Source organism: Piliocolobus tephrosceles, chromosome 2 (assembly GCF_002776525.5).
Source record: "Piliocolobus tephrosceles isolate RC106 chromosome 2, ASM277652v3, whole genome shotgun sequence".
NCBI classification, from domain to species: Eukaryota; Metazoa; Chordata; class Mammalia; order Primates; family Cercopithecidae; genus Piliocolobus; species Piliocolobus tephrosceles.
This window is the reverse complement of record NC_045435.1, coordinates 91,875,827-91,892,334: the sequence shown is the minus strand read 5'-3', so window position 1 is coordinate 91,892,334 and position 16,508 is coordinate 91,875,827. Positions and strand designations below refer to the sequence as shown.

Below are 16,508 nucleotides of genomic sequence, written 5' to 3'. Positions count from 1 at the left end.
ACCACGCCCCTGATGCGTAGGCCGGGCAACATGGCGGCCTCCATTCGGGCGTCAACGTCGGATACAAGCGCCAAATTCAAATTCGCGGCCATTTTGAGCGAGCGGAATTCAGTCGCGCGCGGCGCAGTCGGGAGGTGGAGGCATCGGCTGCATTGTTCCCGGGATCGAGGGGTGAGGGCGCTATGGCACCCGGCTGCAAAAGTAAGTCTGGACCCCAGACTTCGTTACCCTATCTTTGCCCCCAAATACAGCTGTGAAAAGATGGCAACCTCGGACCCCCCGCAAGGTTCTTGCTGGGCATGAACTGCAGAAGCTGAGTGACCGGCGGGGGCGTTTCGGAATCCCTCTCTGTCGCTCAAAGACAATACGCTAGCCGAAAAGGTCATCCCTTCCTTCTGTGTCCTGTGCGCATGCTAGGAGTCTGGCGCAGTTGTAGGCGCTCGGGATGGGCAGTGGACCTGCCGTTCTTCCCTTTCTTCCCCTCAGTTCTGCTGTTTCTTCTCAGGCCTCTTCCCACATCCCGACCAGGGCTACCTCTCTAGATATCCTTGTTTCAGGATCGGCTTTTGCTCCCACCAGCTTCTGCGTATTTCCACATTTCTGACCTTCCTATAGGGAAGAGTTTATTTATATTCCAAACACTTCTTTCTCTTTTTTCCTTAAGTAAATGGAATGTTAAAACACAGATGTCAGCAATGTCTGTGTTCTCACAGTCTCTATTTTCACTTAAAGGAGACCCGTCCGATTTCTTTCTCTTTTTCACGGAGGAGAGCACTGTCATTTTTGCTTATGATAAACCCTACAGTTTTCACTAATGTAGTCTTTTGCTGTGGCTGTGTACGTGCGCCACTTCTTACATTGCCACATCTCTTGAGGAGTCTTGTTTTTGTAAACCTGATTATGAGCTGATTTAATGGGATCTTTGTGAGTGGTGTGAATGGTAATGAGGAGAGGCCTAGATCAGATGATTAAGAATTTATGAACTTCTGTCATTTGAGCTTTCCAACAGCGTTAATGTTTCTACCTTTCTGTCAATTATAGTTGTTTTTGATGGGTTTGTTGTTTCAGTAACCTTTTAGGTCGATCGCACCTTTATTGGAACACCTCTTTATGCTACCTTTTTCCATCTAAAATACTTCTTTTCCTTCATCATTTTCAGTATTCAAGGACTATGAGCTCACAGAATGGTACCTTATTGGAGAAAAATGTTCATCCTGCTTTCTGAACAATCATACTGTTTGTTCTTTGTTTCCACCTTATGGATCTGGACTCAAGCAAAAAAAATTGATGCCTGTTAAATAAGTAAAGTATCTGCTTATTTAATGAGATATATGTATGTGACTAAGGGCTCTTGTCTGAGAACCAAATTTGAGAGCCTTTCCTAAAGTGGTGGGAGCACTCCCCTTTATGATGGTGGTGATGCCATGGGGAACTTTTCCACTCCCTTAAGTTTGTTGGCAAAATTGAGGTTGATGACTTCCCAGGTAAAGTGCTTCTTGCTTTCCCAGCAGCCTAGAGACCTGGAGCATGAAGTGGGAACACATGGGAGAAGAGAGCCCATGCAGTGGTCTTTACAACTTTTACTTTGTGCCCTGAAGGCTTTTTTTTTATTTTTATTTTTTTTGAGACAGAGTCTCGCTGTGTCACCAGGTTGGAGTGCAGTGATGCAATATCGTCTCACTGCAACCTACACCTCCCATGTTCAAGAGATTCTCCTGCCTCAGCCTCCCGAGTAGCTGGGATTACAGGCATGTGCCACCACGCCCAGCTAATTTTTTTATTTTTAGTAGAGCCGGGGTTTCACCATGTTGGCCAGGATGGTCTTGATCTCCTGACCTCATGATTTGCCCACCTTGGCCTCCCAAAGTTTTGGGATTACAGGTGTGAGCCACAACACCTGGCCCCATGAAGGCTATCTCTAGTGACACTGACACCATGAGTTGCTGACTGTGAAATCAGAGAAATGAAAAAGTGAAATATACAATTCCCTTTTTTTTTTTTTTTTTTAAAGACAGTGTTGCTCTGTCACCCAGGCTGGAGTGCACTGGCACAATCTTGGCTCACTGCAGTCCCGCCTCCTGGGTTCAAGCAGTACTTGTGCCTCAGCCTCAGAGTAGGAGATCTGGATTTAGCATGCCTTTGTTCAAATCCTAGCACTTCTCAGTGATGGTTCCTTAGATCTCAATTAGAAATAATGCCAGAACTATCTACATTTGTGTAGTTTTAAATTTCACTTTATCTCACTATTTGCTCATTAACTTTGCTTCTTTTTTTATTAAGTAAACATTTTACTTTGGGTTCCTTTTAGATTTACCAGAAAGTTCCACATAAGCGCAGATCAGTATCCATCTAATTAGTTTCCATCTGATCAGTTACAGAGATCTCTGCAGAGATGAAGAGCTGGCAGCCTACCTTCTGGGGCTTCTTATTGTTGTTTGCTTGTGTATTTGCTTAGCAACTGGCTCAATCAATTTAGTGAAGTCTATTTCCCTCCTATACTGTTAAGCCTTTGATATTGCTCCTCAGGAAAGCACAGCTTTGGATATGCCCACCTTTATCCTGGGATCACAGTGGTTTTGGTAGGGATCTCGTTCCATGACTGCACACAGGTGTGAAACTCCAGTAGTTGTTAGCTGATTGCTCTATTGTTTTTTAACAATGTCCTAGGGCATAAGTTGTCTTACAAACTACTTCAATTCTTGCTCCATTGAAGGAGTAGTTTCTGAGGTTGTCTTTTGTATTTCTTGTGACTCCACTGTAGCTACTCCTAGTTGTCTTATATCCCCATTGTCTTCTGGCAAGCGAACAGGCCTACAATTTAGCTTGTATCTTGAATGTCTTCCTAATTACTTTCACTAAAACCTACACTGTTCCTGAGAGTGCCCTTAGGTTTGAACTTCTTTCCCCCACACCCCACCCCGAGACGGAGTCTCACTCTGTCACCTAGGCTGTACGGCAGTGGCGTGGTCTCGGCTCACTGCAACCTCCACCTCCTGAATTCAAGCGATTCTCCTGCCTCAGCCTCCCAAGTAGCTAAGATTACAGGCATGTGCCACCATGCCCAGCTAATTTTTGTTTTGTATTTTTAGTAGAGAGACGGGGTTTCGCTATGTTGGTTAGGCTGGTCTCGAACTCCTGACCTCAAATGATCTGCCTGCCTTGGCCTCCCAAAGTGCTGGGATTACAGGCATGAGCTACCACACCTAGCCACGTTTGAACTTCTCTATGCTCTGTTGCAAATGAATTCAGCTCATTTGGGAAGAGAATAGGATTTATCTGTTTATGGGCTGATTCTTCGTCTAGGCAAAATCTCTGAGCCTGGGCACTAGAGTTGGGGATAGGGATAATGGCAGTCTTGTCTCTGAGTAATACCTTTTCTAGTTGCTGAGCATTTTGTGGGGAGGGTGGGGAGTGCAGCAGCCTCGGGTCTTCTAGACTTTCCTTGTGTGGAACCACTGCTTAATGAGTTGGGACAAGGATGATCAGGGCCCCAGTGTTCTCAGCATGCAGTTGCAAGATGAGGGCTGGGTGGGAGAAGAGAGAGCCCTCACCTCTAAACCACACTTGTCTAGGACTTTATCTCAGCATCAGGTAGCTAGCTGGAGACACAATGATACACTGACATCCTGCTACTCTGTGGAAGACACCCCTGCAATTAGGAGCTGGAGGGGGATCCTGTTTCTTGGCTGCTGCAATCTACAGTGGAGTGTTTGCCTTGCTGAGATGGGAGGAAGAGAGCAATCTTGGTTCAAATAACACAGGACCACCTTTCTTGATGAATTTTCATAAATGTTCTTGAACAAATGTTTCTTTGTTTGCTGTTTGCCCTTGTAAACATTTCCAGAGGCTTTAATTTTCTTTTCTTTTTTTTTTTGAGATGGAGTCTCACTTGGTCGCCCCGGTTGGAGTGCAGTGGTGTGATCTGGGCTCACTGCAAGCTCTGCCTCCTGGGTTCACGCCATTCTCCTGCCTCAGTCTCCTGGGTAGCTGGGACTACAGGTGCCTACCACCATGCCTGGCTAATTTTTTGTATTTTTAGTAGAGATGGGGTTTCACCATGTTAGCCAGGATGGTCTCAATCTCCTGACCTCTCGATCCGCCCACCTCGGCCTCCCAAAGTGCTGGGATTACAGGTGTGAGCCACTGCGCCCCACCAATATTCTTTTTTTAAATTTCACCAGTTTCACTGGGGAGTGGGTCAGTGGAGTTCCTTATAACGTCATGTCAGAAGTCAATCTCTGACTTCTTTTTTAACAGAATTATTCTGCCGCTAGGTTGAGAAAAGATGGGAGTGGGGCAGAAAGAGAAGCAGAGAGACTGTTGTAATAACACAATAAAGAGATGTTGCTGGCTTGGTTCTACACTGTGGCAGTGGATTTAGCAAGAAGCTGTTGGATTGTGGGTATATTTTGAAATTAGAGCCAAAGCTTTGCTGAGATTGGATATGAAGAGTGAGAAAGAACAGGGTCAGGGATGACTATATGGGTTTTGGCCTAAGCAACTGGAAAGATGGAGTTAACGGAGATATAGAAACACATTTGGGGTAGAGGTGGGGTGTTCAGGAGCTCAGTTTTGTACACATTAAATTTGATTCATTGCCCACTGCATATCCAGTTAGAGATATCAAATAGGTAATAAGTTGTAAGAGTGTGGAGCTCAGGAGAGCAGTCCAGGAAGAAGGTTTAAATTTGTGAATCATCAATTTATACCTAGTATTTAAAAACAGGCCAGGCATGGTGACTGGTGACAGAATGAGACTCCGTCTCAAAAAAAAAAAAAGAAAGAACCATTGATGCAGAATATTTTGCTCCTTAGCTCAGCTAAAATCCAGGTTCTTGTTGCATGCCCAGGAAAAATGAGGCACGCGGACACATTGAAAGATGAGGAGAGTGGAATTTATTAACAGGAGGCTCTCAGTGAAAAAAAGTGTGTCCTGCCAACAAGCTGCCACCTCACAGATTGAATACCAGGTCACCACACACCAGCTGAAGAGGCCAGGCTTCTCCCCCTGCATAAGGTGCAAATTCCCAGTGGCTCCACCCCATTCTCCGAGTGCGCATGTGGGCCTTTAGTCTGAGCCAGTCCATATTGATTTATTTTCCTTACTGCGTGTGTGTTAAGGGACAGGATTTTTCAATGACCTGGGAGGTGTTTGGCTGTCTCCTGTCTCTATCATTCCCTCTTCTAAAGAGTACATCTAACTGCCCTTAGAATAAAGATAAGAACAAAGACACTGTTTCCTGCTGACAGGGGGTGCTGTGTTGGGAAAATGGCAGTCAGATCTCCCTAAGAGGCTGATCTAAGGGTTCCTGGCAAAAGGGACCATTATCTGAGGCTCCAGTTGCACGACTGGAGTTTGATAGCCTGAAGGCAAGAAGAGACAAGCTGGGTTATTAGAAAACATGTATCAAAACAAAACAAGGATGGGGGAAGGACAGCTTGAAAATCCCGAGACCTTTTTCTGGTTTGCACGGGGAGAGGGAGGCCAAAAGCCCGATTAGTTAAAAAAAACTTTCACCCTTTTGCCGGCATGTCAGTCTTCTGGGTTCCCTTCCCCCAAGCCCAATCCTAAACCAATCTCAAGTTTAAGGTTTGGGAAATTAACTTTTCGCAGTTTAGAAGATGGATTCGAGGGGAGTGTCCTGTAGTAAGGAGACACAATTACCTATCTGTGAAGAGAGGACACAATAGGAAAAGGAAAAAAGAAGGTGTTTTTTTCGAAGGAGTCCCAGGGGTTCAGGTTGCATTCAAAAAGGGGACAGACTGAAGATGAATGGCTATCCATCAAGAAAGAGGGGAGCAGGTGTCCCTGGTTCCTTTCTCTTCCTAGCGAATACCTGGGGGGGTGAGGGAGGGAGAAAGCGAGGTGTCCTTTTTATTTCTTCTGTCCTTTTATCCCCAAGACCCGGTGACCATCACAGGGTGCTACCCATGGATGTCAAAGCGACTTTCCCCCATGTTAACAGGGGGGTCTAGGAGGTGGAAATATCCACTCTTACCCACATATGCCCTATCTCCCCTGCTGTCAGTAGCCTTCAAGTTCTCTAGACCTCATTTATGTCATGGATACTAGCATGATGTTTATCCATGAAACAGGAGGCTTGGCTTAATTGGCAGGAATTAGTCTTGCTCACACCTGTGCTGTGCTTTTTAACTTCTGTTACCATCTGCCTCTGGATCCCTCAGATCCAGTTTTTTTTTTTTTTTTTCTTAGGGACCTGATGTTTGGAATTGAGTGTGGAACCAAAAATGTGTCTCAGGGGTTGTATGGACTCCTTATCATAAGCTGAATGCTAAGGTGAAGCTGTGGAAGTGAGTCCTCCTCCAAGGGAAAGAAAAGGATGTCCTGTGTCACACCCAGATAATGGTGGCTATGGTTATGTTTGCTAAGATTTGGGTGCATGGAGCTTGGCTATGGTTAGCTCCCTTGGTCTTACTTTCCCAAAAAGGAAAGCTCTGGATGACAGGCACCCTCTTTATTCCCACCACCTAGCAGGATTTGCAGGATAATTGCTCAGAACTAGAATATAGATTCAGATTTTTACATTACCCGTCCCCCTTTGTTCCTTCTGGGCTATAGTCAGAGATCTCTGGTTGGATCACAGGAATAAGCCGGGTTAGTTTTTAAACAAACTAGGCAAAAAACTTGAAAACAACTAGTGGGTCTAGAATTTAGTGATAAGTTTTGAAAGGTAATTTTTCTCTCTCCAGATCTCATTTTTCTTAAAAACAAACCATGATAGGACTGAGTTGTTTGCAAAATAGACTTTAGTCTTATACTTGGCTTGATTATTTGCATGAAGTGCAGCAAGAATTATTTTTACAGAGGACTTTTAGATTGACTTTGATGGAACTCTATTCCACAAGGAATCTCAGATAGGACTTTCTAAAGCCGAGCCCAGCCATGGATTTGTACCCTCATATACCTGTGAGTTGGGTAAACTCCTCTCTTCTTGAGGTCCCAAGAGCATAGGGTTCCTGGGCCTGTTAAAAAGTGACACTTTTTACTCACCACAGATTAGGAACCATGTATGGGGACTGTGTAGGCAAGGTATGAGGCCAGTTTTCCCAAGGTGCTTTTATCAGCTCTGCAAGTCAAGCTTGACTCCTTAAAGGGAAGCATACCCTTCCAGTCAAAGGCCTTGGCAAAACAACTAGTGTCTTCAGTTGTGTCCTGTTGCAAAGAAAATGGACTCTTATTGCACTGATGCAAACAACTATATTGTCATAAGTTAAGAATACTCACAACTAGTTTCCAAATTCTGGAGAAGCCAGGCAGAGAGAGAGAGACAAACATGCTCCAAATTTTGTTCACAGGAGTATACCTTACTCAATTATTAAAGGCTGTAAAATAGTTCAAAATAGTTTCCTTGACTCTGAAAAACAAAACAAGGATTGGCAATGTTCCAAGCAAAAGTCAAAAAGATTACTTCAGTTTTGTATTCATTAAGTCCATCCAGTTAACTCTTGTTTAGCTTGATATTCATGAACATTTCAACTCTTCATGAGTCCTGTTTGTTTTTTCTTTATTCTAATGTCACAATCTCCAAAGTTATCAGAAACCTGCATTTGAGAGCACCTATGAAAGTTCTATGGCTGATTATAAACCATCTTTTGAAGAGGATGAAAACAAGACAATAATTATCTGTGAATAACAAAATGTCCAGGGTAGTTACAGTCAGAAACAGAATTGACAAATAAATTTGGTTATCTCTGTGGTTTATAATAACATAACAACCTTAATTGTGATTGATAGCATATACTCCTGATGGGGCCCTAAGATAATTTCTGATGGCCTGGGACTCCTTGGGAAAAACAGAAAAGGCACCACAGATTCCATTTTGATGGTCAGACACTAGAATTTTAGAAATCCCATACAGTTTTGGAACATATATTAATATTATTCCCTAAAATAAAACCTGAAGAAGATTAAACATTATTTTGGCAGTCTCATGTACCTAACTAAACGTGTCAGGTAATCTGTTTACCTCTCTTCTGGATGTGCCAGGGGCCCTCTGTAGCATCCAAAAGCCAGGTGTCAGGAAAGATAATTTTGAAACTGAAGTTTGATTTTGGGAAGCCTGTTGAATATGTTAGAGGTTTAAAACATTTGATTTTTATGAAATAGAATTCCAGATTACCATAAGTTATTTATTTGGCCAAAATGATGGCTCAGAAATTTTAAAAAGCAAAAACCTTTTATGACAACCCTTTACAGATTTAGCTGAAGAGCAGATTGGTGCCTTAAGAGACCCTTGTTGTGCTTTTATTTTAATGCTCAATTTACAGAAAAGCCATGTAATACCTTTTTGAATTTAATCAGTATGTTCACACAAGGAATTTTTTTTTGCAAGATTAATTTTTACAATCCTCCCACTACTTGTTTAAACATTTAGCTTTATCTTATCTAATTCAAAACAGTCCTTTAACCCTAGGCAAAAATGTACATTTTGATGACATCTGAATTTTATCAATAATTTTTAAGGCTGTTTTTATTTTTCAAAGATTAAAGTCATGTGAACTAAACGGTACCACAGCTCTTCTTTCTTTTAAAAAATATTTGATATAAGTGCTTATTTTCCTTTAGGCCAATTAATTAGAACTCTTGTTTATAGAGATCACACACACAACACATACATAACTACACAGGCAGAAGAAGATCCAGTAGCTATAAGATTTTCTGTTCACCAATTTCATAACTGGACAGTTAGCCTCTGAGTGGGGCCCTTTAAGAGCAGGGCTAGGATGGCCGGGCGCGGTGGCTCAAGCCTGTAATCCCAGCACTTTGGGAGGCTGAGACAGGAGGATCATGAGGTCAGGAGATTGAGACCATCCTGGCTAACACGGTGAAACCCCATCTCTACTAAAAAAAAAAATACAAAAAACTAGCCAGGCGAGGTGGCGGGCGCCTGTAGTCCCAGCTACTCAGGAGGCTGAGGCAGGAGAATGGCGTGAACCTGGGAGGTGGAGCTTGCAGTGAACTGAGATCTGGCCATTGCACTCCAGCCTGGGCGACAGAGCTAGACTCCGTCTCAAAAAAAAAAAAAAAAGAGCAGGGCTAGGAAAACATGTAGTTTCTAGGGCCTAGTAAACAGATATAGCCAGAAGACAAAAACAGATTTTGAGAGGGATCCATCCACCTCCAATTCCTGGGGCTGCAATAGGAAAACAAAGGTCTCTCCCAAAATGGGATCCTGGAGCCTTTTCTGTTTTCCCCAAGGAGTGTCAGGTCATCAGAAATTATCTTAGGGCCCCTCATGCATGCATTAAGAGTGGCAAGACAAAATGGAGAAAAAGAATTCAGTTAACTGAGAAAAAAACCTTTTCCCAGCAAAATAAGATCCAAGAAGAGAAAAACACAAAGGCCTTTTAAATATACTTATAACTTGGATATCCACTTTCAATTAAGCTGAGCGCTTTTTAAGAAAATCCTTTTAAGTCCCTTATTACCCGACGTTAGCCATGTAAAGTAGCCAGTATTTCTGAATTCCAAACTTTACCAAAGGTAACCTCCCAAGTGCTCAGAGAAAGGAAAATTCAAGGTGGTTCATGGAGGGGAAGAGAATCAACAAATGGCTAAGGTCACACAGATATCAAACCAGAAAGGACTCATTCCTTAAGCCAGGATTGAACCCAAGCCACCATTGTAAAATGGCAGAGGCTAAAACAAAGTACTGGGTACGTGGTTACAGGCCACGCTTCCAAGGACGTAAAACAAGATGGAGGCCTGCAGCAAAGTTTGCCATTGACCAGTTTGCCGGATGGTTTGAACTGTGGACCTATGGAGTCCTAGGCCAGCATCCCATCTTAAGGTACCCCTCTTTCTGACAGAGCCATACAGAAAGACATGGAAAGCACACCAGCTTGGCTACAGCTTAAGACCAACCTCACAAATCCTTTTTCAGAATTGAAACCTTACAGAGAATATCAACAGTGATAGTTGGGGTCTTGGCCTAGTAAAACATCTTAAAAAAAAAAAAAAAAAAAGCCTCTCACATAAAAGTTAATCCCTGGTGGAAAAAAGGAAAAAAGCTTAAATGCAGGGCTTGAAAGATGCCTGAAGGAAGAACCTGTTATTCTTATGCGAATAAGATTCTGCAACAGGGAGAGAAATCTTTAATTGCTGTTTCTTCCCTGGGGCTTGGACCTAGCTGGGCCCCTTGGCTAGGGGAGGGGAAGACTCTATGGGCATGTGGTGGGGAACCCTAGCCAGCCAGCCTAGTGGGGTCCTTGGGCCAAGCACCCCAGCCCCACCTGGGAGGGGAGGGATGCAAGGAGCTGCCACTCGCCCATCCATCCTACGCATGAGCCTTCAGCCATTGGGTTCCGGGTAGAACACCCCCAGTATTGTAAAAGAAAAGATAGGTGCTATTACAGTCTCAAAAAAAGAAGGAAAATGCCACAGAAAGGCTGGGCTGGGTTGGAATGAGGCCAACATTCCCTACCCTGAGAGTGATGGGGGGCAGAAGGGGGGCACAGTTTCCTTTACCCTCAGAAGAAGTCCGAGGACAATAAGGCTCAGAAACAAGAGAGAAAAAGACTTTTTCGTTCACATTTTATTCACCTTTACTCATGTCCTTATACAGGCCACCAAAATGGTGCAGGATTTTTTGCTCCTTAGCTCAGCTAAAATCCAGGTTCTTGTCTCATGACCAGGAAAAATTAGGCACACAGATACATTGAAAGGCGAGGAGAACAGAATTTATTAAAAGAAAGCTCTCAATGAAAAAAGGAGGTCCTGCCAACAGGCTTCCACCTCACGGATTGAATACCAGGCCACAACACACCAGCTGAAGAGGCCAGGCTTCTCTCCCTGCATAAGGCACAAATTCCCATTGGTTCCACCCCCTTCTCCCAGTGTGCATATGGGCCCTTAGTCTGAGCCACTCCGCATTGATTTATTTCCCTTACTGTGCATGTGTTGAGGGATGGAATTTTTCACTGTGGTTATGTTAGGCAAGCCCCCTGTGCACAATGATCTGGATGGCATTTGGCTGTCTCCTGTCTCTTATCACCATGACACTAGGTGTTATAACCAGTAATGGGTTGGGATAGAATGGGAATAGGATCAAGGCCTCAGCTGTGGAGCACCACATTGTTAATGTCAGGGATCTGAGGAGGCTGAATATAGTAGGCAACGCAGGAGCATGTTAGAGAAGAATAGGATTTCCATATTACAATTTAAATGACCTTTAATGACTTTTTATTTTTATTCCAGCTGAGTTACGCAGTGTGACAAATGGTCAGTCTAACCAAACAAGGTAAGAAAAAAAATATTCTTGATGAGCTCCCAAAGGACTAGGGATTGAATATTTTTAAAACAACCATTTAGCTTAGTAAAGAGTACTTATTTCAAAATTTAACTTAGTCCCCAACCAGCTGGAAATGTGAGAAAATCGCATATTCCCTCTGCCCTCTCACTTTCCAGGCAAAATAATAGAATCAGTAGCATAATTCTCCTTAGGAATGCCTTTCTTATTATTGCTGGTAAGAGGAAAATGAGAGACAAGCACTACTTACTCCATGAAATGAACTCACACTCCCTTTGAGTTCAAGTAAAGGGTTGTGAAGGTGCCTGTTGTGAAGTAAATCAGTAAAAGGAATGGGTCATGTGAGACTTTTTTTTTTTTTGAGACGGAGTCTCGCTCTGTCGCCCAGGCTGGAGTGCTGTGGCCGGATCTCAGCTCACTGCAAGCTCCGCCTCCCGGGTTCACGCCATTCTCCTGCCTCAGCCTCTCGAGTAGTTGGGACTACAGGCGCCGCCACGTCGCCCGGCTAGTTTTTTGTAGTTTTTAGTAGAGACGGGGTTTCACCGTGTTAGCCAGGATGGTCTCGATCTCCTGACCTCGTGATCCGCCCATCTTGGCCTCCCAAAGTGCTGGGATTACAGGCTTGAGCCACTGCGCCCGGCCGAGACTCTTTAAAAAGAGATAAATTTGGCCGGGTACAGGGGCTCATGCCAGTAATCCCAGCACTTTGGGAGGCCAAGGTGGGCAGATAACTTGAGGTCAGGAGTTCAAGACCAATATGGTGAAACCCCGTCTCTACTACAAGTACAAAAATTAGCTGGGTGTGATGGCAGGTCCCTGTAATCCCAGCTACTTGGACGGCTGAGGCAGGTGAATCACTTGAACCCGGGAGGTGGAGGTTGCAGTGAGCCAAGACTGCACCATTGCACTCCAGCCTGGGCAACAAGAATAAAACTCTCCATCTCAAAAAACAAACAAGAAAAAAAGAAGTAAATTTGTATGGGGTATGTCTTCAGCTTTGTTGGAGAAACTCATTATAGAAACATTAGAGGCAATATGAGACTTGGATCCTTTTTCAGTTTTCTTTCTTCTTCAATAAACTGCACTGCTACTTTTTTTTTTTTTTTTTTTTTGTCTTTAGTAATGAAGGTGATGCTATCAAAGTTTTTGTGCGAATTCGTCCTCCTACAGAAAGATCTGGGTCAGCTGATGGAGAGCAGAACTTATGCTTATCTGTGCTCTCCTCCACGAGTCTCCGGCTGCACTCCAACCCTGAGCCCAAGACCTTCATGTTTGATCATGTTGCAGATGTGGATACCACTCAGGTAATGATAATTGGAAACTTAACTTTTTTTTTTTTTTTTTTTTGAGATGGAGTCTCACTCTGTCACCAGGCTGGAATGCAGTGGCATGATCTCGGCTTACTGCAACCTCTGCCTCCAGGTTTCAAGCAATTCTCCTGCCTCAGCCTCCAAAGTAGCTAGGACTACAGGTGCACACCACCATGCCTAGCTAATTTTTGTATTTTTAGTGGGAGAAGGGGTTTCACCACGTTGGCCAGGGTGGTCTTGATCTCTTGACCTCGTGATCTGCCTGCCTTAGCCTCCCAAAGTGCTGGGATTACAGGTGTGAGACACCTTGCCTGGCTGGAAACTTTACTTTTTACCTGGAACAGGTAGGCCTTCATTAGCTCTAAGAATTTCATTTCTTGGCCAGGTGCGGTGTCTCACGCCTGTAATCCCAGCACCGTGGGAGGCCAAGGTGGGCGAATCACGAGGTCAGGAGATTGAGATCATCCTGGCTAACACAGTGAAACCCTGTCTGTACTAAAAATACAGAAAATTAACGGGGTGTGGTGGTGGGCACCTGTAGTCCCAGCTACTCAGGAGGCTGAGGCAGGAGAATGGCATGAACCCAGGAGGCGGAGGTTGCAGTAAGTGGAGGTCGCACTGCTGCACTCCAGACTGGGTAACAGAGCAAGACTCTGTCTCAAAACAAAACAAAACAAAACAAAAAGGATTTCTTTTCTGGGTTGGTCTCTTTTTAATTTCATCTGTCTCAAGGAGACTCAACTATTCCTTTTTTTTTTTTTTTGAGACGGAGTCTGGCTCTGTCGCCCAGGCTGGAGTGCAGTGGCCGGATCTCAGCTCACTGCAAGCTCCGCCTCCCGGGGTTACGCCATTCTCCTGCCTCAGCCTCCCGAGTAGCTGGGACTACAGGCGCCCGCCACGTCACCCGGCTAGTGTTTTGTATTTTTTTTAGTAGAGACGGGGTTTCAACATGTTAGCCAGGATGGTCTCGATCTCCTGACCTCGTGATCCACCCCTCTTGGCCTCCCAAAGTGCTGGGATTACAGGCTTGAGCCACTGTGCCCGGCCTTCCATAAATATTTTAAATCTAATTTTATTAAATAGTTTTCTCCTTTTTTCATCAAACTTTGTAGTAGAATGACAAAAGCCTCCTTTTTTTTTTTCACCAAGTGATAGGAAATTATGGGCATAGTGTCACATGCCTGTAAACCCAGCTATTTGGGAGGCTAAGGCAGGAGGATCACTTGAGCCCAGGAGTTTGAGGCTACAGTGAGCTATGATGGTGCCACTGCACTCCATCCTCGGCAACAGAGCAAGACTCTGTCTCTTAAAAAAAAAAAAAAAAAAAAAAAAAGATCTGTGATGTTCAGTGTAGTAGCCATTAGTTGTATGTGGCTATTTAGATTTAAATTAATTAAATGAAACTTGAAAGTCAGTTCCTTATACACACTAGTCATATTAAAAGTCTTGCTCGTGCATCTGAGGCACTGGAGATTAGTGAAGATGCACTTTTTGGAGTCAGTGGATGATTGAGAAGTACATTTGAACTGCCTAATCTAAGGATTTAGGGTTACCATGATGTCAACAAGTGCTTTTCTAATTAACGTCAACTTAATTAAGACCTAGTTAGTGCTATCCAATGGAACTTTCTGCAGTGATGGAAATGTCCTGTATCTGTGCTGTTTGTTACAATGGCCTCTAGCCAAATGTGACTATATAAGTTTAAATTAATTAAATCCAATTTAAAATTCAGTGCGTCAGATGCACTAGCCACATGTGGCTCTTGAGCACTTTTAATATGGCTACTATGTATGAGAAACTGACTTTTAAGTTTTGTTTACTTAATTTAAATCTAAATACTTACATATAACTAACGGCTACTGTACTGAACATCACAGATTTTTTTTTTTTTAAGAGATGGGGTCTTGCTTTGTTGCCAAGGGTGGAGTGCACAAGTGATCCTCCTGCTTAGCCTCCCAAGTACCTGTGATTATAGGCATGTGTCACTATGCTTGGCTAATTTTTTTTTCATTCCAGGATAAATCTCAATTATGCCCAGCTACATTTTAAATTTTTTGTAGAGATGGAGTCTTGCTATGTTCCCCAGGCTGGTCTCGAACTTCTAGCCTCAAGCAGTCCTCCCATCTTGGCCTCCCAAAGTGCTAGGATTGTAGGTGTGAGCCACTGCACGCAGCCCATCACAGATCTTCAGTATTCCCTTATACATATAGATGTTTTTGGGCCGACATTTAGGTCTTTGGATCTTCTTTTATGTGGAGCATAGCTGGCCAAGAGATATATAAAATGAGGGCCTTGTGCAGTGGCTCATGCCTGTAGTCCCAGCACTTTGGGAGGTGGAGGTGAGATACACCTCACAAGGTGGATCACGAGGTCAGGAGTTTGAGACTAGCCTGATCAACATGGTGAAACCCCGTTTCTACTAAAAATACAAAAATTAGCCAGGCATGGTTGCGCGCACCTGTAGTCCCAGCTACTCAGGAGGCTGAGGCAGAGGAATCGCTTGAACCTGGGAGGTGGAAGTTTCAGTGAGCTGAGATTGCGCCATTGCCCTAAAGGTGACAGAGCGAGACTCCATCTCAAAAATAAATAAATAAATAAAAATAAACTGTAGATTTGGGAGTTCTTACATTCTTAATAAGACTGCATCTACTTATAGGTAAAAATGAAAATAAAGTGGAGGTATTGACTGTTCAATGCAAACTTACGAGAAAAATCACTGAAGAAGATATACACCCATATTTTTATGCTAGTACCAGTACAATATCTACATGCAATATGCTGTACAAAATTCTGTATAAAGTTGAGTTGTGTGCTTTAAATCTATAGTTGTATAGGAGATTAATAGATGTAATTATGTTGAAAGTTTTATCATCTTAGATAGTTTAGCCTTTTTTCTGTAGTGGATGTTAGCCATGTTATTACTAAGCAATTTTTGCTGTTACATTGTAGAATGTAATTTAGGAAAAATGTTTTCATTTTTATGAAATGTTAAACATGTTTGGTTACATTTGTAGGAGTCTGTATTCTCAACTGTGGCTAAAAGCATTGTGGAGTCTTGCATGAGCGGTTATAACGGTACCATCTTTGCATAGTAAGTTGTTGTCTGTGTCCTTATACATAGTACATGCTTGTATTATTTTCCTGTTGCTGTTGTAACAAATTACCACAAACTTAATGGCTTAAAACAACACAAATGTATTATCTTACAGTTCTGTAAGTGAAAAGTTCAACTCGGGTCTCTCATGGGCTAAAATCAAGGCGTCAGCAGGGATGCAATTCTTTTGGCAGCTCTGTTCCTTTCTGGAAAATTTGTTTCTTTGCCTTTTTCAGTTTCTAGAGGCCACCCACATTACTTAGCTTACAACCCCCTTTATCTTCAAAACCAACAACATGTAAACTCTTTGACTCTTCTTCCTTAGTCACACCTCCCTCTGACAGCAGCTAAAATTGGTTTTCTGATTTTGGGGACTCATGATTAGATTGGCCCTGCCTGGCTATCAAGGTAGCAGGGATTACACTCGAAGGTAGAGGGGTTGTGTAGAGCAGAGTATCTGTCTAGCTATATATATAACATTTTTTTGTAAGAAAGGTTTGTCCAGCCAGGCGTGGTGGCTCATGCCTGTAATCCTAGCACTTTGGGAGGCTGAGGTGGGCGGGTTACCGGAGTTCAGGAGTTCAAGACCAGCCAGGCCAACATGGCGAGACCCCCCTCTCTACTAAAAATAGAAAAAAAAAAAAAAAGCTGGGTGTGGTAGTGCTCACCTGTAGTCCCAGCTACTCGGGAGGCTGAGGCAGGAATCACTTGAACCCGGGAGGCGGAGGTTGCAGTGAGCCGAGATTGCACCACTGCACTCCAGCCTGGGTAACAGGGTATGACTCCGTCTCAAAAAAAGAAAAAAAAAAAGAAAGATTTCTCTGTTTTCCACAT

At 43.4% G+C, this 16,508-nt stretch overlaps 1 protein-coding gene across 1 annotated transcript in view; it reads left to right on the top strand.

Moving 5' to 3' along the window:
• The first annotated feature begins 33 nt into the window (after positions 1 to 33).
• KIF15 (kinesin family member 15) overlaps positions 34 to 16,508 on the top strand; it is a 93,443-nt gene continuing 76,968 nt past the window's right edge. The window contains exons 1-4 of the mRNA XM_023231554.2: positions 34 to 201; positions 11,219 to 11,261; positions 12,391 to 12,574; positions 15,595 to 15,671. Of these exons, the coding sequence (XP_023087322.2) occupies positions 183 to 201; positions 11,219 to 11,261; positions 12,391 to 12,574; positions 15,595 to 15,671 (323 nt within the window). The 5' untranslated portion in view covers positions 34 to 182. The remainder of the gene's footprint in view (positions 202 to 11,218; positions 11,262 to 12,390; positions 12,575 to 15,594; positions 15,672 to 16,508) is intronic.